Source organism: Pundamilia nyererei, unplaced genomic scaffold, assembly GCF_000239375.1.
Source record: "Pundamilia nyererei isolate P.nyererei 1_Seehausen unplaced genomic scaffold, PunNye1.0 scaffold00003, whole genome shotgun sequence".
NCBI classification, from domain to species: Eukaryota; Metazoa; Chordata; class Actinopteri; order Cichliformes; family Cichlidae; genus Pundamilia; species Pundamilia nyererei.
In genome coordinates, this window is record NW_005187404.1 from 700,644 (window position 1) to 725,195 (window position 24,552).

The 24,552-nt window shown below is 41.4% G+C and overlaps 2 protein-coding genes and 1 long non-coding RNA gene across 5 annotated transcripts in view; 1 reads left to right on the forward strand and 2 right to left on the reverse strand.

Annotated features, from left to right (window-relative positions):
• The window catches only part of LOC102202031 (programmed cell death protein 10), a 7,461-nt gene extending 4,878 nt beyond the window's left edge, over positions 1–2,583 (reverse strand). Inside the window, exon 1 of the mRNA XM_005720922.1 lies at positions 2,496–2,583. Within this exon, the coding sequence (XP_005720979.1) occupies positions 2,496–2,583 (88 nt within the window). The remainder of the gene's footprint in view (positions 1–2,495) is intronic.
• Positions 2,584–3,238: 655 nt separating this feature from the next.
• Positions 3,239–5,084, reverse strand: LOC102202813 (uncharacterized). The gene is made up of 2 exons (XR_311398.1): positions 5,020–5,084; positions 3,239–3,437 (listed from the first exon to the last, which is right to left on the reverse strand). It is a non-coding gene; the product is annotated as an uncharacterized LOC102202813 (long non-coding RNA).
• On the forward strand, positions 5,026–23,636 carry serpini1 (serpin peptidase inhibitor, clade I (neuroserpin), member 1). 3 transcript variants are annotated; one of them, XM_005720545.1, is made up of 11 exons: positions 5,026–5,093; positions 5,260–5,426; positions 6,046–6,181; positions 17,044–17,332; positions 18,402–18,632; positions 19,011–19,205; positions 21,214–21,418; positions 21,582–21,679; positions 22,365–22,451; positions 22,549–22,638; positions 22,768–23,636. In XM_005720545.1, exons 2-11 carry the CDS (start codon positions 5,371–5,373, stop codon positions 22,842–22,844), a joined length of 1,464 nt encoding a protein of 487 aa, XP_005720602.1. In that variant the 5' UTR covers positions 5,026–5,093; positions 5,260–5,370; the 3' UTR covers positions 22,845–23,636. The 3 variants fall into 3 exon arrangements, with proteins under 3 accessions (XP_005720602.1, XP_013766669.1, XP_013766670.1); XM_013911215.1 differs by lacking the exons at positions 5,026–5,093; positions 5,260–5,426 and adding an exon at positions 5,439–5,476 and having other exon boundaries at positions 5,986–6,181; positions 17,150–17,332; XM_013911216.1 differs by lacking the exons at positions 5,026–5,093; positions 5,260–5,426; positions 17,044–17,332 and adding an exon at positions 5,439–5,476 and having other exon boundaries at positions 5,986–6,181.
• The last annotated feature ends 916 nt before the right edge of the window (positions 23,637–24,552 follow it).

A 24,552-nucleotide genomic window follows, 5' to 3' on the forward strand; every position in this document is an offset into this window, starting at 1 on the left:
CCTGCCACAGAGAAGGATCTATCACCACGAGATTTGAGAAAAGTCCGTGGGATGGACAGCATTAATTTTGAGCTAGCTTAAAGGTGCAGGTAAATACAGGTGTTACTGACCTTGCCTTAAACAAAACAGAACCTTCATTAAACGACCTTAAACGCTTACCAGCCACTTTATTAGATACTCTCATTAAACTGCTCGATAATGCAAGTGTCCAATCAGCCAATCACATAACAGCAACTCATTGCATTGAGACATGAAGACTTGGCCAAGATGACCTGCTGAAGTTCAAACTGAGCATCAGAATGAGGAAAGAAAGGTAATTTAGGAGACTTTGACTATAGCATGATAATTGTTCCCAGAAAAGGCGGTCTAAGTATTTCAGAAACTGCTGATCTACTGACATTTTCCCAAACAACCATCTCTAAGGTTTACAGAAAATTGTCCCCCCTCCCCAGCTCCCACGCCAAAAAAGAAAGAAATAAGACATATCCAGTGAGTGGCAGTTTCTGGGCAAAAACTGCCTTGTTTGTGTCAGAGGACACTGACCAGATTGCTTTGAGCTAAAGGAAACTCAACAATAACTCATAAGCACTTATTAAAAGGTGTGCAGAAGAGCAAAACAACAAACCTTGAAGCAGATGTGCTACACAGCAGAAGACCACACTGGGTACTACTCCTGTCAGCTAAGAACAGGAAACTGAGGCTCCAGTTCACACAAAACTGGTCAACATCAGATTGGGGAAAAAATGTTGCCTGCTTTGATGAGTCTCAATTTCTGCTACCACATTGGGATGGTAGGGTCAGAACAACATGAAAGCATGGATCCACCCTCCCCTGTATCAACAGTTCAGGCTGGTGGATATTAGCACCCTTGGTACCAACTAACATTGTTTTTTTGTCTTTTTTAATTCTTTATTTCTAAACTATTACTTCACGAAGGTGATTACAGGCATTAATTAACACAATTTACAAGGGAAAAACAAAATGAAAGAAAAAGAAAAAGAGAAAAAAAAACCAAAAAACAACAACAACAACAACAACAACAACAAAAAACAGTCGGGAGTGACCAATTAGCTAGGTTGGTGGTTTCAAGCTTTGAGGAGAAGATCCGGCTTATGAGTATTGGCATATAGGACACACTTATCCCAACACGAACGGAACCAACACACTCTGTCACTGACATAAGCTGTTACCTCCTCCATCCCTCCAGCTTCTCTGGTGTCCTGGATTGTTGATTACCTGACAGGAAGACCACAATATGTACGTCTCCCACAGTGTGTGTCTGACAAGGTGATCAGCAACACAGGGGCACCACAGGGGACTGTCCTCTCCCCCTTCCTCTTCACCCTCTACACCACAGACTTCAGCCACTGCACAGAGACCTGCCATCTTCAGAAGTTTTCTGATGACTCTGCGGTGGTTGGATGCATCAGCAGGGATGATGAGACAGAGTACCGGGCTGTGGTCGACTCCTTTGTCACGTGGTGTGAGCAGAATCATCTGCAGCTCAACGTGGCAAAGACCAAGGAACTGATCGTGGACTTCAGGAAGACCAGGAAACACTTGACCCCTGTTTCAATTCAGGGGGTCAATGTTGACATTGTGGAGGACTATAAATACCTTGGAGTTCACATTGACAATAAACTGGACTGGGCTAAAAACACCACAGCACTTTACGGGAAGGGCCAGAGTCGTCTCTATTTTTTGAGGCGACTGAGGTCCTTCAACATCTGCCAGAAAATGCTGAGGATTTTCTATGAGTCTGTTGTGGCCAGTGCGATCCTCTATGCTGTTGCATGCTGGGGGAGCAGGCTGAGGGTCGCAGATGCCAACAGACTCGATAAACTGATCCGTAAGGCCAGTAATGTTGTGGGGACGGAGCTGGACTCCCTCAAGGTGGTGTCGGAGAGGCGGATGCTGTCCAAGATAAAGACAATGTTGGATAACACCTCCCACCCACTCCATGACATGCTGGTCAGTCACAGGAGCACGTTCAGTGAGAGACTGAGATTACCGAAAAGCACCACTGAACGACACAGGAAATCTTTCCTGCCTGTGGCCATCTCCCTGTACAACGCATCCACTTAACACACTGTTTGCTGCTACAACTACACATGTTTCTTTTCCAACTATTTATTTATGAGTGAAGTATGTATGTGTATATATGTATATATTGTACTATTCTTAGTTAGTGTACTGTCTGTCTTGTCTTAATGTTGGTTTAAAATGGAGCACTGTAACAAAAAATAATTTCCCCCAGGGATCAATAAAGTATTCTGATTCTGATCCTATAAATCTCTAGCGTAATTTCCCACCATAATGACAAGGTCGGTATATCTTGCAAGGACCCTTTCGTAGTTATACCTTTCTTACTTGCAACAATTAAAGCTCTTAACAGACATGTATCATTTTTAGACCAGTTCTGCGGTATACAACCAAAAAAAGTTTGTCTCCATGTCCCAACTAACATTGTTTAAACCCCACAGCCTACAGCCTACCTGAGTATTGTTGGTGCCCAGGTCCATCTCTTTGTAACCACAGTGTACCCATCTTCTGATAGCTACTTCCACCAGGATAGCACACCATGTTACTTGAACATGACCATAAGTTCTCTGTACTTGAATGGCCTCCACAAGAAATAGAAGTTAATCAAATAGAACACCTTCGGGAGGTGCTGGAATGGGAGATTCCCCTTATGGATGCTTCCATGATCTTGTTGAATCTATGTCTTCAGAACTGCCTTAATTCTTTGTGTCAAAGTGTATCTGATGAATTATCTGGTGAGTGAATATCAAGACAAAATGGCTGTTGGGAAACAGATAAATTCCCCATTTTAAAAACTGTTTTCAACTCCTTTTGTGGGTCTTTAATGATAACAAAAGAAAAGAAAAAAAAACTATGGAAAAGTGTAACCTGTAATCGTGCAGGTGTGATACACAGAGATGCTTCACATGGATAAAAAAAAACCCTTCAGAGATACTGACAGTCACTCAGATTTACCATCAGCTGAACAACATGAATAGTAGCAGCCTGCTCACTTCTCATTACCGCTCGTTCTCCACCACTTGTTCTTGTTAACACTACCGTTTCCGTATTTCTATTCGGCTACACCATCAACTCTGCAACCTCACACAAAAGCCTTTCCACAGTTAAATACAACCCCTGCTTGAACTGACTATTTACCGAAAGTCTCATTCCAATTTTCTTCTAAGGTCACAAACTCTCTTTTTTTTTTTTATTCTTTACCTCCTTAAAAACAGGAAACATCACGGTGTAGAGAGCCATCGGAGCCAGCGAGGCAGCAGCTGCATCATTCTTCATGTCTCCCATGGTCATCCTTGACCAATCGATGGACCCCTGTGCGTGCACTCGTCCACTGATGCCGGTTTCACTGCATTCAATCAGTCATGAAGACTGACAGAATGGGAGCAGACAAGGATCTAAAGAAGAAAAGAGCACGATGGGAGAACAAGCAGGGAAAGATGGATGGTAGTTGACAAAAACAACTGTGTAAGGGATAAAAAAAAACAAAAAAAAACTAGACAAATAAATAAAATGATCCATGTTTACAACCAGGCTAAATTTATCCTGTTTAAACATGTCTCTATTGTAGTGAGGAGGTAGAGAACTGGTTCCACAAAATTTCAACTGGAGCACTCTAATTCTATAAATTTTTGTGCAATTAAACAAGATCAAACCTCATGTCATGTTTACTTCTTCCAAGAAAGTCTTTCAGTCACAGATATGATCATTCCATAACAGCCACACCACTTAAAAGACTGTGCTTTACTGCTCCACTGGGTGCAATGCCGACAAAACAGGCACGAGTCACACCTGTACCAGAAAACCACGCTCTTCTGAAAATGACTGCCGCAATAAATCAAGGCGGTGTGATAAATATACGACCTTGGTATTGGTTTTTAGCTTGTTTTCCCCCCCAGACCAGGTTAGTCATAAATAATAACAAGAGGAAGATCCAGCACATCCTCTTTTGCAGGCCTGTATTCTGTCTCTTTTACTGTTGGTGACACAGGAATTCACAGGACCAGTTTTTGCTCACCTACATTGGCTCTATGTGACAATCTCCATTCGTACAACAAATCCCTAATTAAATAAGGCCTTTTTATACGAGCTCACTATTCACACGGGTGAATGAAACAAGAGCGAGACAAGTCGTCACCCTGTGACTTTCTGCCATAACTGAGAGTGCTCTTAGGTTTATCAGATGCTTGGTTCTGCCCTTTGGCACTCTCTCGTGCATAGAGAGTAAAACTGTAAACAGGTCCAGTGTGACATTATTATATCTGATAAGGATTTTAAACGGAGGTTTAATCAGTGTTTACAACAGCCATGGTTACAGGAAGGATTGCACTGGTTTCTAGTTATAAGGGATACGTCATATACAATTACATGTGCCAAAAAAGGTAACACTGCAGACTCTGTTACTTCCCTGAACCATAAATGACTAAGGTGTGGCAAATCTTAGTGCAGGCCAAGACAGAGAGGTAATGGTAGCATTTGGCACAGATATATGGAATGCAGACCAATCATTCAGTGTATGCCAGGACAAAAGGTTATTACAGCCCCTTCTGAGTCATTTGCATAGACTAATGTAGCTCTTCCTGGAAATAAAAAAGGGGGAGAATAACAAAAAAGTGTTCAGAGCAGCATGAATAGCTGGGGCAGTTTAAAACCACCGGGGTGGTTTGTTTTTTTTAGAGTTCTCTGTGAAATGACCCTTGGATCAAAGAGAGGCGTATTGCTCTGAAAAGGTTACGGTCATAACTCACTATTGACATTTATAAATCAAAGTATTATAATTTTTTTTGTTTGTTTTGAACTCCCTTATTTTGCCCTTTTCTGAAAGGGTACCGACCTCGCTGTAGTAGTCACTATATTTGAGGTTGCCCTGCTTCTCAGCTCCAACACAGGTCTTTTACAAGTTTATGTGGTGGTTAGCAGGCACGCCAAACTACATTAAAAACAAATCCAAAGAGCTCAAACTTTCGGTACCAGCCTTACCCGATAAAAGATGGTTGCCAGTGATGAGAGAAGCGGCGGACCGTTGACCGGAAAACAGCAAATCACGTCTATAGGTAACGAACTAACGTTAGAACAGCAGCTTCGAGAGCAGGTGATTCAATCTGTTCTGTTAGCACTCCAGTTGCCTCCTTATGAAGTGCGACTAAATAAAGCTGAATGAAGGCGGGGACGTGTTGTTGAGTTATCTTCCCGTCTTGTTTTGGGTTACGTCTCGTTCAGGAAGTTTTATTGTCTAATAAAAGTGCAGACGAGAGCCAGGTTGGGCGGTGTTGGGAGCTGCCCGTTGGCGTCGCTCCAGGCTGTTTGTAGTTCTTCCTATGGACGCCCTCAATGTTTCGTTATTGCCGGGGACACCGAAATAGACTTCAATTCCCAGGTAGGTACAGGTAATGGATTTTTAACCCTTAAGTCGAGTATGAGACGAATATTATCTGCGGTATGAGCGCACACATTTTAACCATGTTTAAGAAAACATATAATATAATATTGATATGAATGTGTATATGCGTCTACAGTTGAGATTTGTGTCTACGCGTCTACAATTAACATGACACGAATGATAAGGTAGCTAGCTATCAGAAGAACAAAATTAACGGTTTTCACGACGGTCAAGAGAGTTCGCTGCCAAAAAGCTAAAATATTGTCAGTTGCGCAGAAATACCAGGCTTAATTAAAGGTACGTTAATACTGACAGGATGCGGCTGTTAACAATTATTAGCATTGTGCGTTACTGCAGAACGTTGTTTGCTAGGGAAACTGTGCTAACCGCTAACCTCCAGGACCATTATTAAGCTGGAGGTTAGCTTTTACAAACAAAGAAACAAAACAGAGAGAGAGAGATGTGATACATCTTTGCTATTTCATAAAATAATCAAGAGGCTGTCGTCAGAATGGTCAAAAAATATGTTTGGAATGAGAGTAACTTGAAGCTTTACGGATTCACAGACATACAAGGAAGCTGGAGACAGTTACTATTTCACCTCACGCCTAAACTCTTTGATCAAGGCTCATTGGACCAATCGGCGTGGAGTGGGCGGGGTCTGCGGCAAACGAAGAAACAGTGAGCTGCGGAGGAGAGCAGCAAAGAGAGAGACCGCACTTATTCATCCTTCCATCCCAACCAACCGTACGCCCTTTATCGGTAAGAACCGTTTCTGGCAATAATACATATAAATACATATCTATGGTTCAGTCACAACGCCGGTGCTGATTTATGTGAACCATATTGAGATAAGAAAACCGTAAGTGCTCAGCTTTTGCACGATAACAGAAGAATGTGATATTTCTGAGTTTTTCCACTGGAATTTCTGTTTATTAAGCTGTCAGGAATGAGTAGGTGTAATGGGGCATTTTATGGACGAGTGTAAAAGGATTATGATTGCTGTAATCAACATGTGTGGGCTTTTAATAGGGGGGGCGGGTGGAGACGCACATTGGAGCCAAACGTATTTTTTCCCAAGCCCACACTGATTAAAGCCGTTACCCGTGTGTCCACTACCCAGGGCTATTTAATTTTCATCGGTGGTGCATGGTTAAATTGTTGTAGTTCTTGTATGTTTTTTTTTTGTTTGTTTGTTTGTTTGTTTTTTTTGTTTTTGAACTGAAATCAGCTTCAGTCGATGTGTTGGGGCTCTTGTCCTTGAAATATAGGCAAAGGCGCATTGAGTGAATGTGTGTGAAATAACGAGGCAGATTGTAGTAGCTTGGTCCTGCCTTATCCCTACCCCACAGTAACACACATACACACCACTTGTTATTCCTTTAATGCAGATCTCTGTATATGAATGTGTGTGTACATGATGGCTTTGATGGCCATCGATAAGTCAAATGTATACCTACTGTCTGTTTTATTTATGTTAAATAGCAGTGGACAAAAGAAAGACAGAAAAATCTGGTCAAACATTGCAGTAAAAGATGGAATTATTGCAGTAGGATTAGATTGCATTAAAACATTTATGATTTTTTTTTTTTGGTTATTTTTCTCATGATATCACCTATTCTATGTGGCATTTATGTGAGTAGCAAAGCAAAAGTCCGCAATAAATATTTCAGCGTTCCTCTCTCATGTCTCATTCTCTCAATCCACCTCTCACATCTGCTTATCTCTGCCACTAAAACAGTGACTTTTCTAAATCCTCATTTAGGGAAACAGGAAAACAGAGTATCCTTTTAGGTCATAATCTCAATGTATTAATCCCATATGGATTTGAATCACTGGTTAATCCCCGCTGATAGCCTGCTGTTTGCCTCCCTGTGCCTGCCTACGGTTTCAGCACTAGCATACATGTGTGTGTGCGTGTGTGTTCTCTCTTTTCCCACAGAGTACTGCATTAATTGCATTTCAATAATTAAATGTCTTTCAAATCGTCCTAGCGAAACAAAATGAGAGAGGAGGGAAAAGTAAGTGCCTGGGTTTGAACGGCACAGCACGCCGAGCTGTGATTGCTTGTGTGTGCGAATGCTAACAAGAACCTTACAAATCTATATGTGTGCAGGACTGCTGACGTGCATCTGTCAGCTACACGTGTGGCTGCGAGAATAAGGAGCAGTAAGTAAGATACTCTGTTTCCTCAAGCTGGGACCAAGCTTGCTATGTGCTGCCGTGTGAACCATAAGAAGAAGTTTAACATCTGTGTTCTGCAGTACGTGTCTTCGCCCCACAGTTACTGAGCACACTGTGCATGCAGTGCACTTGTGTGGTCTTTCTTCTGCCTTTTTGTTCTGCGTAAAATAAACTCACAAACCGAAGCACGCTACCTGCATATACGCTTTCAAGCCGCAGGTTTGTCCCGAGTGTGCTCAGCGGCAGCAAATACACAGGATATTTAGCTTATATTTGGACAGATCTGAGGATGAGGGAGCAGAAATATTCCAAGAGAAAGCGGTCAGGTGAGGGGAAGACGTCAAAACAACGGAAATAGCTCATCTTAGATTTAGGTAGCAAAGCTGCCAAAAGCTGGCATCCCAAATTAAATGCATCCATGTTGGAAAGCATTGAAAACATAGAGGATCTTAACACCTAAAGCTACCTAAAATACTGAGGTATGCTTTTAAAAATTTGTAAACGATTTAAAAATTGTGTGTTTATCTGCAAGTGTGAGCATTGCATACAATTAAAGGGTTTTTTAAAAATTATTTTATTTTGTTTTATTTAACAAGTGTAATACGTACCTGTGTTTATACACTTGTACCCTGGAACTGATCTGTTGATTGATTTGTGATGCCAAGTGTAGAGGAGAGAGGATGAGTGCAAGTAGAAGATCTATCTGAGGAGGAAAATAAAATGGTGACAGTCATTTGATAACCCAATCTATATGCAAAACACATACTACTCACAAAGTAGACTGCTGCTTTTGCACCACTAGCTGTTCAGCAGGTACTAAGTGTAGACACAGGATGCATGACCTCACCTGGCTTGAATGCAGCCGTCATGAATGCACCTGTGCATTTCCTGCTATCATGTGTCTCCTCTGAAAAAACAAAAACAAAAAAATAACAAGATTTTCGCATTGCCCAGCTTCTTTTCTTTCTTTTTTTTTTTTTTTACATCTGTAGTCAGAAGACTTTAACTCAAAATCAGTTTAATTTATTCCCTAAATGTTTACACCTGCAAGCTAACAGTTTCGAAACCTTCATTATCACTCTGCCTCTCGGCAGCCTCGTCACAGCTTTTTATTGAGGATCACCTGCCTTGTCTCTTTTTTTCTTATCTCTGTTACCACCCCAGATATACGGGCACTGCTAGGTCTGTAAGTATTTGGACAACGACACATGTTTTTTGTAGTTTTGCCTTGTTTTGTAAATCAAGCCATCAATATGGGATTAAAGTGCAGACTTTCAAAGCAGTTTTTTTTTTAAGTTGCATTAAATGTGTTGAAATTTCGACTTTTTTTTTTTTCCAGAGATTACAAGATGATAATAAGACAAACTAACATAATTGTAAAAATCCCTTGTAGTCATCAAATGCTTCAGTTTCCCTTGAGATGCCAGGCCTGTACCGCCTTCAGTAACTAAAAGCTGCACTGTTGTGCCTGACCTGACCATTGAAGAATATCCAGTTTCACTGCCTTAAAAAAAAAAACCCTGGACTGCTTTTGCTTTGGACCATTATCAATTTATATTGTGAAGCGCTGTCCAATCAGTTTTGCAGCATTTAGCTGAATCTGAGCAGAGAGTATAGCGTCACCTCATCAATAAACAATAGCTGCCCAGCTCCACTGGAAGCCATATAGACCCATGTCATAACATCGCGTTGTTTGACAGATAATATGCATTTCCTTCCTTCTCCATACCATTCTCTTCTCATCATTCTGGTACAAGTTCATCTCGGTTTCATCTGTCCAAAGAATAATCTCCAGAGCTGTGTAGGCTCTTTCAGATATTTTCTGGTAAAGTCCAGTCTGGCCCTCTTGTTCTTCAGTGTAACCAGAGGTTTGCAGGTTGTTGTAAACTCTGTATTTACATTCTTGAAGGAGTCTCTTGATTGTAGACTTTGACAGTGACAGTCCGACCTCTTCAAGAATGTTCTTGACTTGGTTAGATGTTGTGAAGATGCTTAACCTAACCATAGAAATAAATCTGTCATCATAGTTGTCTTCTGTGGTCTTTCAGACCTTTTAATGCTGCTGAGCTGCTCAGTGCATTCATTGTTTATGATATTTAATATTCCACTGAAAAGCTGCCAAATGCTATCGAATCAACTCTAGATTTCTCATTTTCTTAATTTGTAATAAAATAATGAGGGAGCACGCCTCACCTAACAATGAAACTGCTTGTCAGGAAATTGTCCAATTTACTTTGGACTCCCTGAAAATCGGCGACGGTGGATAAGAACGGCTGTAATCCACAAACAGCTAATAGAGTATTTTTGTTGAAAGTCTGACCTTCACTTACATCCTGAACGTTTTATTTAAAATACACTGTAGCAATGCACAGTCCCAAAGCTGCACAAAAATCGTGTCGTTGTCCAAACACTTACGAACGTGACTGTATGTGTACGCTTCCCCCACAGGACTAGTTGATAGTGACCTTTCCTATGCTGTAGACCATTTCAAAAAGCCTCCAGTCTTTTCACTTTTACCGCTGACCCCAAATAAAGGCCGATCCAATTACAACTCAAACCTTCTAAATGTGCTCCCACAGCACCAGAGGGGGGTGGGTGTGGGTGTGTGTGTGTGTGTGTGTGTGTGTGTGTGTGTGTGTGTCCTGATATGGACAAAGAAAAAGAGACACTGTTTGGTGTGCCAGGACAGAGCGTGGGGAGCAGTCAACCATCTTGCCATGCCGTGCAGGGGGCCGTGAGATATGACTGGCTCAGAGTCAATGCTGCTAAGCTACCTCCATGCAGCTCCTCAGTACACCTCCTGCCACAAACATGTTTGTCTGTCTGTTTTTATTTGTGTCTTCTCCTCTTTTGCTAATTTTCTACCAAAAAACGGTCCTTGTACCTCTCTGTGAGTGTGTGTCTGTGTATGTGCTTCTCCCTCTGGATGTCTCTGTTAGCAGGGATTAATAAAGAGTTGTTAACCTCTGTTTGCCCTCTGTGGAGTGTGCAGTGAGCATCTTGGGACTCCAGGCAGCTTCAATAGCACAGTGTGTCATTACTAACAAGGCACTGGATAAGCTAATGTTCTGACATTAGCCATGCACAGGCTACATTCAATCACATGGCAAACAAAAGTACCACGGGAATGGTTGTGAACTGCAGGGCCAGAATTAGAGTGGTGCTTAACCAAACTTAAGCATAAGTAGGTGCAATCAGCTTTGTTTAACAGTTACTAAATAACAGTGACTAATAAGGTGTTGCTACAGCACAGACTGCTGTGTCATCATTGTGGCTTGCACTCTCAATCATACATAACCCATCCTTCACTAATAATAATGCTATAAAAGCAGCAGACAGATTTAGGTAATCAGTCCTGAGCCTGTGGAAACAGAGTTTTCCTCTCCTCTGTATCCCTGTGTAATACAGCACAAATCTTCTGTTCACTTCTTAGTTACAGAAAGAATAACGATCTGTAACACATTTCACACTCGATTACAATTTCATGTGATTGAGAAAACTTAATTCATTAAAATGGCTCCTTTCCAAATTAAAAGCTATAAACGAGTTAATCCCAAAGTTGTTGGAGAGAAGATGATTTTTTTTTTCACTCCCTTTCAAAAGCTAAACGAAAGAATTGCACAGAATAGAACCGAGCTGCTATTTGGATTTTAGTGTTCCTGTTCATTTGAGCTAAATCCTAACTAATTTAAAATTTTGTGCACGTTAGCTGGGATTTTTGTGATTTGGTTCGTGTCACTGTCTTTTACTTTACCCCATTTTAGCATCATGTTGCCACTAATGTATACCACCTGGTGATAAAAGAAGTTGGAGTCATTAAATTGTAGCAGCTTTTTGTGTTATCATTCCTTTGAATATTAAATAACTCCCATCATATAAAATTTTTGCTGTTTTGTTTCATCCATTGCACATTATTCTTTTGTGAGTGCTTTAACATTTTCTGCTGCATTCATTTTAAGTAAACAGAGGTGAGCATGTACTTTTGCAAGAAAGATGATTGTGGTTTGAAGGGTTGGGTCCCTGAAAGGGCTTCTTTAGATAACATCTTTACAGCCATTTAGCTGCTTGGTTAGATGGGAGCAGGGGGCGTGAGCAGACCAGACAGTTTGATTGATGAATTGGATGAAATTTATTGTGCGCTGTAATGGAAGTCTCTTCCCTCACCACAGGAGTTTAGTGCTCTTTGACTGCAATGGGCTCCACCAGCAGTGGGCTTTATTGCAGCCCTCCCTATGTAAATATTTCCTTGTCCTTTGGATTCTTCACATGAGCGGTTGAGCAACAGGTACTCATTAAGCTGGCAAAATAGACGCTCACAGAGACACGAGCGGTTTAAGATTGATGATGCCCGTTCTATGGAAGTGTAATTGTTTTTAATGCGGGCATGCATGCTTCTTTTGGCATCTGGCTTAATTCAAATCCATGTAAACTGCAGCTTCTATGGCACCTCTAGGGAAAAGTTTAAATTCATGAATGATAATCAGACGCCATTATCTCCATACTGCAAAGGCCTTTATAAGCTAAACATATTCATGGTGAAATGGTAAATGGCCTGTATTTGTATAGCGCTTTTACTAGTCCCTAAGGACCCCAAAGTGCTTTACACAACCAGTCATCCACCCATTCATACACACATTCACACACTGGTGATGGCAAGCTACATTGTAGCCACAGCCACACTGGGGCGCACTGACAGAGGCTGCCGGACACTGGCGCCACCGGGCCCTCTGACCACCACCAGTAGGCAACGGGTGAAGTGTCTCGCCCAAGGACACAACGACCGAGACTGTCCAAGCCGGGGCTCGAACCGGCAACCTTCGGATTACAAGGCGAACTCCCAACTCTTGAGCCACAATCGCCCCAAATCACACCAGATCGCCCCTGCCAGTTTAAACAGATCATCCGTTGCAGACATTCAAGGTTTTTCTGGGCCGCAGATGATCATAGACATCATTCTGTGCAGTCCCCCCCCAAGGAACAGGCCTTGATGAAACGGGTTGTTAGCATTTTCACAGAACTTGTCAAAGCTTCAGCAGCTTGGAGTGTACTTGGAGCCAAAGTGAAGTAGAGTGCTGAGATTTGAAGCGTGCCTAAGCAGGAGGCACAGTTGGAGGACTTTGCTGCAGCTCCTTGTTTCCAGGGAAAAGTGGAGAAAAACAGCAGAAGTTTTCCTTGTTTTTGCAAAATAACCAGCTGCAGTCAGTGCGTGCGTGCGTGCGTGTGTGTGTGTGTTTGTACCAAACAGTTTTACGTGACAGAACTGTAACTGGTGCGCAGAGTTCTTGCAAAGAGACGAGGTTAGTGAAGACCGAAATTGCTGAACAGATTCATAAAATGTATATCTGCCTAAACAGAAGGAGAAAGAGAGGGTAGAGGAAAAAAAATCTGAGGACTTGTCTCCTGGCAAAATGAAAAATGTCCATTACTTGTAGTTGCCGTAGAAACCTTGTCTTGGAATTGCATGTGGAAACGTGTGTGTGGATTTGAACAGTGAATGAGGATGTTCATGTTTAATAAATTCCTCCGGTCTCCGAAGCGTGCCGCCTCAAGGTGTTGGGTTTAAATGGCAGTAAGGATTAACCTACGTGCTGTGATTTTTGGGTGACGTCATGTTTTAATTGTGGAAATGTCAACTGCCGATCTGTTTTGTCTGAGAATTAGGATTACACTGAGAGATTAAAGGCTGCCTTTAAAGGCCACCGAGTTTAATTGCACAGAATTCATTCAGTTATCAGGATTAAAGTCTTGCAACTTAAACCATAAAGGATTTTCTGACATATTAGGTTCTTTCAGTCACGAGACGACATTATGTGTAGCTGGGTGTTGTCTTTCCTGGATTACCTGGGTGGCATGCTGGGAGACCCACTTGAGAAGATCAGCGCCGAAGTTGGTCTCATAGTCGTCAGTGGTTAAAATGGAAGAGTGTGGGATCCTCAGCCGAAAAAGGTCAGAATGGTGTCGATGTTACAAGTAAAAAGCCAGCCACCCATGGTGTTATTATCCACTCACACATGCACACTTGTATGCAGACACACACACAATGAGGTGCGCGCACAATTGCACTCTACACTGCTTTCCCCGACTTTACTGCATGGCTGGATCTTTCCTTACAGAAAACAAGGCTGACTGTCTGAGGAAAGTTCAGCTCCCACAGCTCAGAAGGTCAGGAACATTATCTCCATTTACATCTGTGCCAGCCGCCCCCTCCTTTCCCTCGGCCCCTTATACTTTCTCTGGACTTCTCTGCTCTCTGTAGTGTCAGACTTACAGCATGATATCTGAGAACAGGTGTGCATGTAACGAATGGTGTAATTAACAAAATACATCAGCGTCGAGCCTTCAAGGAGTCATTTAATCTTTTTTTTTTTAAGTCTATTTGAAGTTGATGTTCAAGGCCGTACCCACCGTTTATATACAGCTAGTTTAATGCATTTATTTCTTTTCACATTTTGGTGTTTTCACTCTGCATTTGTTGACCATAATGAATGAAAACATTAAAGGATAATGGTAGAGTCACTGTCACCAAATCCAATGAAAGCACACAAACCAACAGCCTGTCTGCCTGGAGCACATTCGTTTTAACTGAAAATGTAAAACAAAAAGCAAAAAGTCACATTCTTCAAACCCGCTGGGCAAAGGTTGCTTAAATAGGAGTAAATTGTGAATCGGCTGGGGACTATTTTCAGCTGTGGACTAATGTGTGTTTCTTGCTCTAGGGTGACAGTGCGTGTGGTATTGAGACAAAATAAGTAAACAACAGTGTCCATGTTGACTTTAGTGAAGCAGCATGTTACTGGATATGATTGTGTGGCTCGTTGATGGGTTTTTAATAGGTTTGGGAGCGTTGGGACACTATAATGAGCTGTATTAGGCTTTGGTTACACAGGCAATCAGCAGTGTCTTTTTAGGGTCAGCTAATGGTTAATTCATTGACTCTCAGCTGGCAACTGTGATATTTTAAATATGATCAAGGCAATCAGATTGTATACTAAAACTGCAAACACCTAACCAATTAATATTGTGTCTGCATGCCTAAATGCATTGAGTTGCTGCCATGTGATTGGCTGAACAGGTGTACCTAATAAAGTCTCCTCTGAGTGTATTACTTGGTTACATGGAGAGCAAAGTGTAAGTGACAAGGGATTCTGGAGGTGACTGCGTGTGAAGGAAAATTGGAAAGTCAAATAAATTTCCATTTGCTCAGACTGATGGATGCAAATCCACCAGGCTTCATGGTCCCTGCAATGCCAGAGTACAAGACAAGTTCTCGACTGTCACCTGAGAAGTGTCACCTGAGAAGGAAGTGACATGTGGTGGTGTGCAATTTGCAACAGGAATGAGAGCAACAGTACGGTGTAAAATATAAGCAGGCACGTTCAACTGTACTGGTTTAATCTGGGGTGTTACTTGAAGGTTGAGGCTAGCGATTTTTGTTCATTTATTTCCATTATTTAAGTCTTTCAGTACTCTCTGATTTTCCTTTTCTGTGAAACTCACTCTCTTCTCTGCCTCTTTCTTCTTTTGATGGTTTAAATCTTTTAAAAGAACGCTTGTGTTCTTTTTATTTTTCTAAACCAAAGAAAAGTTACTCTTTTTTCCTTTTCCCCCCTCTGTGAGCTGTTTTTACCGTCAGATTGTGAGTAAAAGAAATCGTATTACAGGAACATGTTGATCCACTGTGATCAGGTAGCTGTTGGATCACAGTGGAGGACAGTGGTACATGAAGCATGCAGCAGATACAGTAAAGTGCATATAACAGTGTAGCAGGGCTGGACCGGTTCATTTCAGGAAGGTAGATTGTTTGCCACATGCCAGAGCAGAGCAGAGGAAAGAACAGGACGCAGCAGAGTGGGGCACTAATTTTCTGGCTGCTGCCCATTGTTTATGCTGTTGACACTCAGGTACATTGTCACCACCAACACCTGCCATCTCGCACGTGCAGCCAGCAGATTCCAGCCGGGCTGCTAATTGAACCCTTTATACAACCTATAATAGTAACAGCACAACAGAGAGACAAACAGCAAAACAAATGCTCTCTATCTCACGCGCCCTGCACTTGATAACTTCCTCCATGTTTATGGAAATGATCACTCGATTTTTTTTTCTGTTTGGCCAGCAAAAAACAATGTTGCTTGGCAACAAGAGCGCCACAGTTAGTGTGTGTGTGTGTGTGTGTGTGTGTGTGTGTGTGTGCGCATACTCCCCATCAATCTGGGGATGTAAAGAGAGAGTGAGAGAGGAAAGGAGTGGTGAGGACAGGATTAAATATGGATAAGAGCAAGAGGGGAAAAGAGGGCCAGAACTGTTGGCATGGCAAGATAAGGGGAAGGATGGAGGATGGGGGGAAGGTAAAGGCCTTTTTCCAAGTCACTTACTCTCCACAAACGGAAAGAAAATTGCCCGTTCACATCAGAAACCTTCAAAACGCACAGAGCTGTTTTAAAGGAAAGAAGCTGATTTTAGTCAAGATGATAAGAATGGCCATGAAATATTTAGAAGTTCATTTAGCGGATGTGCTCTGAATAGCAGTACTCGCTGTAGTCAGCTTCACACATGTACTGTATGTGTCATGGCCTCTTTCGTTCTTTTTCATACATTTTAACAGTATTTTTCCATTTCTCGGATTACTTCTGCTACCATGTAACACTGAACATCATGATATCTACTGTACATCTTAGGATAATGATACATTACCTTTGCAAGAGTCCTACTGCCTCTTATAGCGCTTTTGGTCGATTTAATTTAGAAGCAGGTATAAACTTCCTGTAGCACCTCAGCTCTGACTGTTACACTGAATGTTACAGTAACATCATAGTATAAAACATTTTTCTAGAGTAAGGAAGTGTTTTTGTAGATTACAGTGCATGCGATGTCTAGCTGACAGTACTTTACTGTGATTTAAGGAGGAGGGAATTTGGTACAGTGAGTATTTGTATACATGTTTTGTTTTTTTTTTTATTCCCCTGTAAAATTAAAATGGGCAGACTGGTTGATTGACAGATGTTTTCTAACTCTCTCTCGTCCTATTCATCATCCTACATCTCTACTGTGTCTTTCATCTCTGTCTGTCTCTTCCAAAATCCTCTTGTCCTTCATCTCCCCCGCTCAATAATCTTTTTTGCTTTATCACATTATCTCTCCTGCGTGTTGTTGTCTCTACCTTTGCCTCTCTGTCCCATCTAAACTCTACTTTTGACTACATCTCTTATTCCTAATAATTTTCTCTTATCTATATGTCTGCATCCTCCTTTTTTCCAACCTTCCATATATCTTTGGCTCTCTCCATCTATATTTCAAACATATTGTTCAACTTAATTGCCTCTCTTCTTCTTTTTTCCTTCTACCTTGCTCCTCTTATCCCACCGTTCTCTCAATCTTCATAATAAATTTCTCATCTTTCTTTCTTTCAATCCACTGCATACCCGCCCTCTTTCACTCAGCTCTCTGTGGTCTGTGCTGCGATGTTGATCCTGGACGTTTTGTCCCCGCTCCTCCTCCTCTCCATCCTGTTGCCGGGCTACGGTTGCCGTGCGGCTGACATTCCAGAGGACACTACATCAGAGTTCTCGGTCAGACTGTACCAAAGGCTGCAGGCAGCAGGGAGTCAAGACAACATCATTTTCTCCCCGCTGAGCGTGGCCGTGGCCCTGGGCATGGTGGAGCTGGGAGCCAGGGGGGCTTCACTAGAGGAGATACGACAGGCTGTCGGATTCAGCCATCTGCTGCCAGGTGAAACGTGTTTATAAGCAGCAGTTCACACACGCCACTCACTTACTCCACTCAGGAGTAAGTGAGTGGAGATGAGTCTTTGACACAACAAATGCAAATGAATTTCTTTACACAAGAAGAGTAGGATTCAGGGGCTCTCCTTCTCTTATACACCTTTATACACATGAACGATTGAAACAGTTATATATTGTATTGTATATCTATTGCTATGGTACAAAAATAATATATTATAGAATAGAATATTATTTATAAGCTGAAGTTGTTTTTTTACTCTATGTTACCACTCAAAGCTCTTACTACAAGCCTCAGTCAACCATTTATGCGTTCTTTGAACCTAACATTCATTTACACTCTGATGGATGGATCGGAGGCAACTCTGGGTTCAGTGTCTTCCCGTCCATCCATCCATTTTCTTCCGCTTATCCAATTCAGGGTCACAGGGGAAGGCTGGAGCCTGTCCCACCTGCCATAGGGCGAGAGGCGGGGTACACCCTGGAAAGGTCGCTAATCTATCGCGTTGCTGGAGAAGGCATGGATCAAACCACTGACCTTCCAAATAGTAGACGACCCGCTCCACCGCCTGAGTCATAGCCTCCCCTGGGTGGGGGATGGGGAGAGGTTCACCGGAAAGATTGGATCAATAATTTAAGGAGAAAATTTGTCAAAATAAGATAAAATAATTTGGGGGTTTTATTCGTTATAGTACATGATAGAATTAAAAGATTCAGAGGACCTGGACACAAGAGATGAAGTGATATTGATAGGCTATGATCTGTGGACCTTCAGACATCGCATTTAAAATAAATAAGGTTTTGTAGTGTAACTCACAGGAACCGTTGTTGGTAAAAAGATTTTAAAAATGCCTCCATTTTCTCTGTGATGCAGCGTTTTTAAGATGGACTGGTGCAAAGAGGAAAACTGCCCTCTGTGGGTCGGACAAATTTTAAAAAATCTTGGATTTTTAGAATATGTATTTTTTCAAATGATCTTGTATAACAGCACATGTGATGCTCAAAGCTTTTAAATAATGTCTAAAGTAAGAACGTGTGTCTGTCCTTTTGTTCTCCAGGTGTCGAGTTCTCCTTGCTCCAGAACCTGACAGCGGCCCTGTTGGATGATGACAGCCACTATGTGATCCGATTTGCCAACAGCCTGTTTTTGCAGGAAGATGTCACCTTTAACCCAGAGTTTCTGCATTTGATGAAGAAGTACTTCCGAGCTGACGTGGAAACGGTTGACTTCAGCGAATCATCTGCCGTGGCTGAGCAGATCAACAAATGGGTGGAGAATCACACCGACAGTAAGTTACAGAGAGAGGGAAAAAGTGGGGATGCTGTTAAAGAGACTGAATGAATGCATACTGATAGATATACAGCTATCCTCTGTTAAAATCTGCCTGATGTTTAGGAGTCTGGAGTAATGGATTTAAACATACAGCAATGGTAGTAGCCTCCATGCACGTTGCTAACCAAGAGCATGGTGTATGCGTGCACCTTCTTCTTCAGACAACAACAATCCGATTATGAGCTGCTGACATGGTACATTGTCAAAGCAGTTGCAACACCTTGGTTTTTGTGTAATTGCATCCACATGCTAAAAACCACCTCAGTAGGGGGCTATCTTAGCGCTAATGGAAACCAAGGTGTTTTAAACAAAGCGTACAAATCGCTCCCTCCAGGTAAAATCCGGGCTCTGCTCTCAGCCGATGACTTCAGCAGCGTGACCCGTCTGACCCTGGTGAACGCAGTTTATTTCAGAGGCTCCTGGAAAAACCAGTTCAGGCCGGAGAACACCAGGACCTTTTCCTTCAGCAGAGATGACGGCTCTGAAGTCCAGACACTCATGATGTACCAGCAGGGAGACTTCTACTATGGTAGGAAAGAACAGTGTATGTGTGTGTGTTTGCAGTTTTAGATTTGTACTCGTGGCATTTTCTCCGCAGGCCTTGATTTTCAGCTCATATTTCCTGAGGTTATGTAAAATGTTAATCTTTGTTGTAAAATATTCATATGTCATGTCGAGTGTTATTCCCTGAAATAGGCTCCTGTTTTCTGCTCTGTTAAAATTCTGTTCACTCGCACAGACACCGCTGGTACGTCTTTTCAACTTAGTGGAGGTTTTGAAAGCTTTTCGTGTCAGAAATATCAGCACTTAATTGTCACAGTCTGTGCTAAGCTGTGCGCTACTATATTAGTTTTGAAGGTACAAATAAAGGGAGGCTTTTGCTTTGTTTTCTTTTTAAGTGTGTTGATTTCTTTTTTTTCTTTTTTTTTGTTCAGCATATGTCCTTTTTTCTTTTCTGTTAGCCACTGGAGGATGTTTTATCTGTGTCTAGTTCTAATACCATTAAAGTAACCCAAACTTTTATATTCTTTTTTTTTTTTTTTGCTTAAATGTAATGATCTGCAGAAATCTGATTAGACTTTTTGACTTCTGTTATTAAGTCTTTGTCATTACGTTGCAACATGCACACTGTTTTGCACAATGCAGTAGTAATTTTTTTGTAACCAAGTTGTGATGTTACAGTTTAGTTATTATGTAACTAAATCGACGTAGGTGCCATTGGTTTATTTTCTGGATCTATGCTGTCTTTAAGTTCCAGAGCTTAGATGTACTATACACGGTAAATTTCTGTTTTGCTGGGAGATGCAATACTGCACAGAACCCTGCAGTTTGTCTGCTGTGCTGTTACATGTGACTGACTCTCGTCTGTTTCTTCCGCATCCTTCTTAATGTGCCGTACTGCCAAAAACAGTCGCATCACAGTCTTATGGCTCTGCTGCAAACGCTGGTGCATTTCAGTTATTTTGGTCCCGTCTGTGTACGACTGCAGCGAGGATGCTCGCGCACACCTACATTCACACATGCTCACATACACAGGATCAAGGAAATTTGTGCATGTGTGAATGGGTGTGGATATGGCGTATTTGAGAGCTGCAAAACAAGGACAGGTCCTTAGGGAAATGGTTGCTTTCTGCAGCACGATCCACAGAGTGTGATTGTGCATTATGAAACGAAATCATATTGGTTAAGTAAAATGTTTCGGGAGGCCACATTATCTGCTGCGTGGCTGCTTCCCTAACAGCAAGAATGCTAACTTAATGAAGGGTGTTCAGTCTTTTTGTTGTAATTTTCCCCTTTAAAGCAGCTTCAAAAGAAGATTTGTGTGCAAAGAATGGGATCAAATTCTTCATAGACTTTATCTTATACTCCAAAATCTAAGCAGCATGTTCAGATTGACCTCTTTACCCCTTAAAAGCCTACTAGGAATTACCCCCGAAGCCAATTTCTGTCATATTTCAGGCTTATAAAACAAAATGACTGGGTGTGTATTAGAAGTTAGTGAGGGTGGTCTCTGCTATGCAGCTACACATCTTTATTGATATAAACTGAGGTGTTTTTGTTTCACTTTTGTTTTTTACCGCTATACTTTACAGGCTTACTTGGTTTAATTTCCACCTGCAGAAAGTCATGATCATATTTGTGCGGGGGGGGGGCATTTAACTGAAAGACATAGTCAAACACACTCACTTTCACTGCATAACTGAATTTTTCTTGGGCTTTCAACAGGGTGCTGTTAGTACTAGGCGACTACATACAGTATACAATGGATGTAATCCATTTTCACACAAAGTGTAAGCAAAGCCTTTGAAGTTAAGCGTCAGTGGTTTTTAATTAAAGCATTGGGGGAAATGACCACACGCACTCTGTAATCAATACAGCCAATCATTGCGCCTCAGCGTGCTTCCATTTGTAAATGTTCCTCCTCAGTGAACTTCACAAACCCATTACAGGGGGCCACCAGCACATACAATATGAGCGTGCAAGCTTTCGCATATATCCATCAATACCCACAGATTTGTATGTTTCCTCCCTATCAGGCGAATTCAGTGACGGCTCACAGGAGGCCGGCGGTGTGTACCAGGTGTTGGAAATGCCCTACGAAGGAGAGGACATGTCCATGATGATCGTTCTTCCTCGGCAGGAAGTACCTCTGGCCTCCCTGGAGCCCATCATTAAAGCGCCGCTGCTGGAGGAGTGGGCTAACAATGTCAAACGACAGAAGGTGGAAGTCTACCTACCGAGGTGAGACTTTTATATATGTGCAAGTCCACTCACCACCTCTCACTTATGTTGTGGTATGTTTCGCTAGCTTCATCTGGCACCTTTGCGCCTTTAGACCATTTACATTATATAGTCCCCTTTTTGAATCCCAAACTCAACTCTAAGTCAAACCTCACCTGTTCAGGTTTAAGGTGGAGCAGAAGATCGATCTGAAGGACACTCTGCAGGAACTGGGAATAAAGAACATCTTCACCAACAATGCTGATCTCTCTGCCATGACAGGTGAGGCATAAAAATGAAGCGCATAAACTTCTAAAACGCTTCAGTATGTAACATTTAATACTTGTTCTTCTGGGGAGCAGTGAAATAGCCTTCAGTACTTTCCAAGGTAACCAAGGTAACTGGCACTGAGTGGGCAGGTCAGAGCTGTCACGTCATCTGTTAAAAATAGATGCACAGAGTGAGACAGGTAGATCCACAGAGGCAAAGAAATAGGGACATAAATATGTCAGGGTAAATAACGTGGACACATAAGTAATATTCAGCTAAACTGATAACTACTTATTATTTGAAACAACTTTATAATGTCAGTTTCCCTCAGGATTATCAATCTAGCTCAAGACCGCTTGTTCTTATCAGGTGGAGTTGGTGATGTATAGTGAAACAGAGTAGGCAGTACTGAATTCGGGCACATCTTGCACTTGCTAACACTTCCTCAGCCAAATATCTACTCAGAGGACACGCTCTGTTCAGACAGGCTGGTAGATAACTGGGGGCAGTGTTAAAAAGCAATCATTGGCTAAAGAATAGTTTCTAACCAATGCTTGTGACTTGATGTGACCCATATGTTTGGCTTGCAATCCTGATTCAGTCAGTAACAGGATATATTCTAGACCTCAGCATAGATATGCATACATCTTATAAAGAAAAGGCGATGTGCTGTGTTTTTTCTGTCTACATTATCCAGATGTTGAGGATCTGTACATTGGGAAAGCAGTGCAGAAGGCCTACCTGGAGGTGACAGAGGAGGGGGCAGAGGGAGCTGTTGGTTCAGGTATATTTTTGTGTTTTAGTCCACACATGACTAAATGCATGGCATTTTGTTGTGTATAAATGTTGATGTTTTTTTTTTTTATTTCCCCGTGTCTTAGGAATGATTGCCCTGACCAGGACTCTGGTCCTGTACCCACAGGTCATGGCTGATCACCCATTCTTCTTCATTATCAGAAACAGGAGAACAGGTGCGTGAATCTCTGTGTGGAAAATACGAGTAATCTGTGGTTTGTGCGTCTATGCATCACCTACAAAATACATATTTTAAGTAAGCTGGTACATATAAGGGATACGTTTTTGTTTTTGTCTTCCTCCAGGGTCCATCCTCTTCATGGGCAGAGTCATGACTCCTGAGATCATCGATCCCAACGACCATGACTTTGACTCCATGTAACTGTGACATGAGGTCACACAGTCTCAGCCAATCAGATCCTGACGTCATAAATGCTACCTATCTTGTGTCACCATCTTCAGCTGTGTTTTATACTCTTTATGGGAAAAAAAATTGATCTATAAGCTGAATATTATATGATATATTATATATTGAAACATGACATTTGACACGTTACGTGGCTGTGTTTTGATACTGGGAGCTTTAAATTCCTGGATAGAGACGTGCAGAAAGAGGAAGCTGTAAATATTCTCTAGTAAAGTAGGGTTTGTATGTATGTGAGCTGGAAGTACACCTGGGATGTAATTCGTGCACAACCCTTTTAAGTTCAGCAGCTTAATACTCACTCACACTCATGCCCACAAAATGCACAAAACCCTTCCTCTTTGGAAACATTTACTTTAACTTACATCCCTGTACATTTGACATTGTGTTCTATATACATATATATGCTCAATATTTATTGCAGAATAAACATGTGCAAACACTTTGTCCTTATATGATAAATCTTAGTAATATATCTGTTCCAGACAGTATTGAGACATTTTTACACTGTAGGCACATGGCTACACTGCTAATGAACTAATATGCCTTATCACATCAGAGTGGTTGATTAAGACCCAGCTGGGCGTCTTAAAGCTTGCTAAAGCGCTTGCTTTAGAGAGTGACTGGAGCATGCAGGTGCGCTGAACAAGATCTGCTGCACTGCTTTGGATGTACATACAGGGAGAAACAGTAACACCAGCTGTATTGAGTATTTTATTCAATAAAAACATGAATGTGTTCCCATTAAAATTTACCACTTTCTTTGTGTGTAGAGGTTGTTTGCTGTCTTGTATTTTTAAAGGTAGGTACCACTTTATAATACATCATGCAACTAAGGGTGTAATTTCCCTGTAATTAAATGGAATTTTAGTCCATTTTAATTTTAAAATGAAATGTAAATATATTAACATGCTTTTTTTTAAAGGTTTAAATAATAATACTGTAAGTAAATTTAAGGAGTCATTTTAAGGACTGCATCAATAATTTTAAGTACTGTCTATTTTCTTGGTAATTTTGTGGAAAAACAAACAGTTTCCCCTTGTTACCTTGGAGTGGCTTAGTCTATATATTCTTATTTGATATTTATTAAATTGATGTGCATAATTGATTTCTCTATTATTCAATTGTCCATTTTTACTCAAGGTGTAATAAAATTACTTGGAGTATAATGTGTGTCTCCTCTCCTGTAATAATAGTTAAGCAGGTTAAGCCACTCCATGATACAGCCCACACCCCAAAATGTGCAATGTACATATGTATTTTAATTTCCACTAAATTACCAGGAAATTATGCAGTGCTTAAATTTACTTACAGTATAATTGTTTATTTGTTTCCAGCAAAAACATGATTTCTTAGCCCCTTATTCGAATGTCCCTGACTTTAAGTACTTGCATGTAAATATAACTACATTATATTAAAAATGTTGAAATCTGATTTAGGTGCTGGGGAATTACGACTTTCATCGTGGGCGGTGTTATAAAGTGTTACCAAAAGTTAAACGCACTTTTAATTCAAGGACACGACAGCTTATGCAGATTGTAAACAACAGGCCTTTCCCTAATTCTAAAGCTGCATAACCACTAATGCGCCAAACCAGCTCCAGCTGTGTCTTTTAAGAAACGAGTGAGTGAATGATAAACACGCAATGCTTTAGCTATTGAAGCCT

Excerpts from the sequence above, each read along its gene's own strand:
- serpini1 (XM_005720545.1), top strand. The coding sequence starts at position 5,371 with ATGTTTCGTTATTGCCGGGGACACCGAAATAGACTTCAATTCCCAGGT. Across the intron at positions 6,182-17,043 it reads CAACCGTACGCCCTTTATCG|CTCTCTGTGGTCTGTGCTGC; the intron begins GTAAGAACCGTT and ends TCTTTCACTCAG. Across the intron at positions 21,419-21,581 it reads GTGGAAGTCTACCTACCGAG|GTTTAAGGTGGAGCAGAAGA; the intron begins GTGAGACTTTTA and ends TCACCTGTTCAG.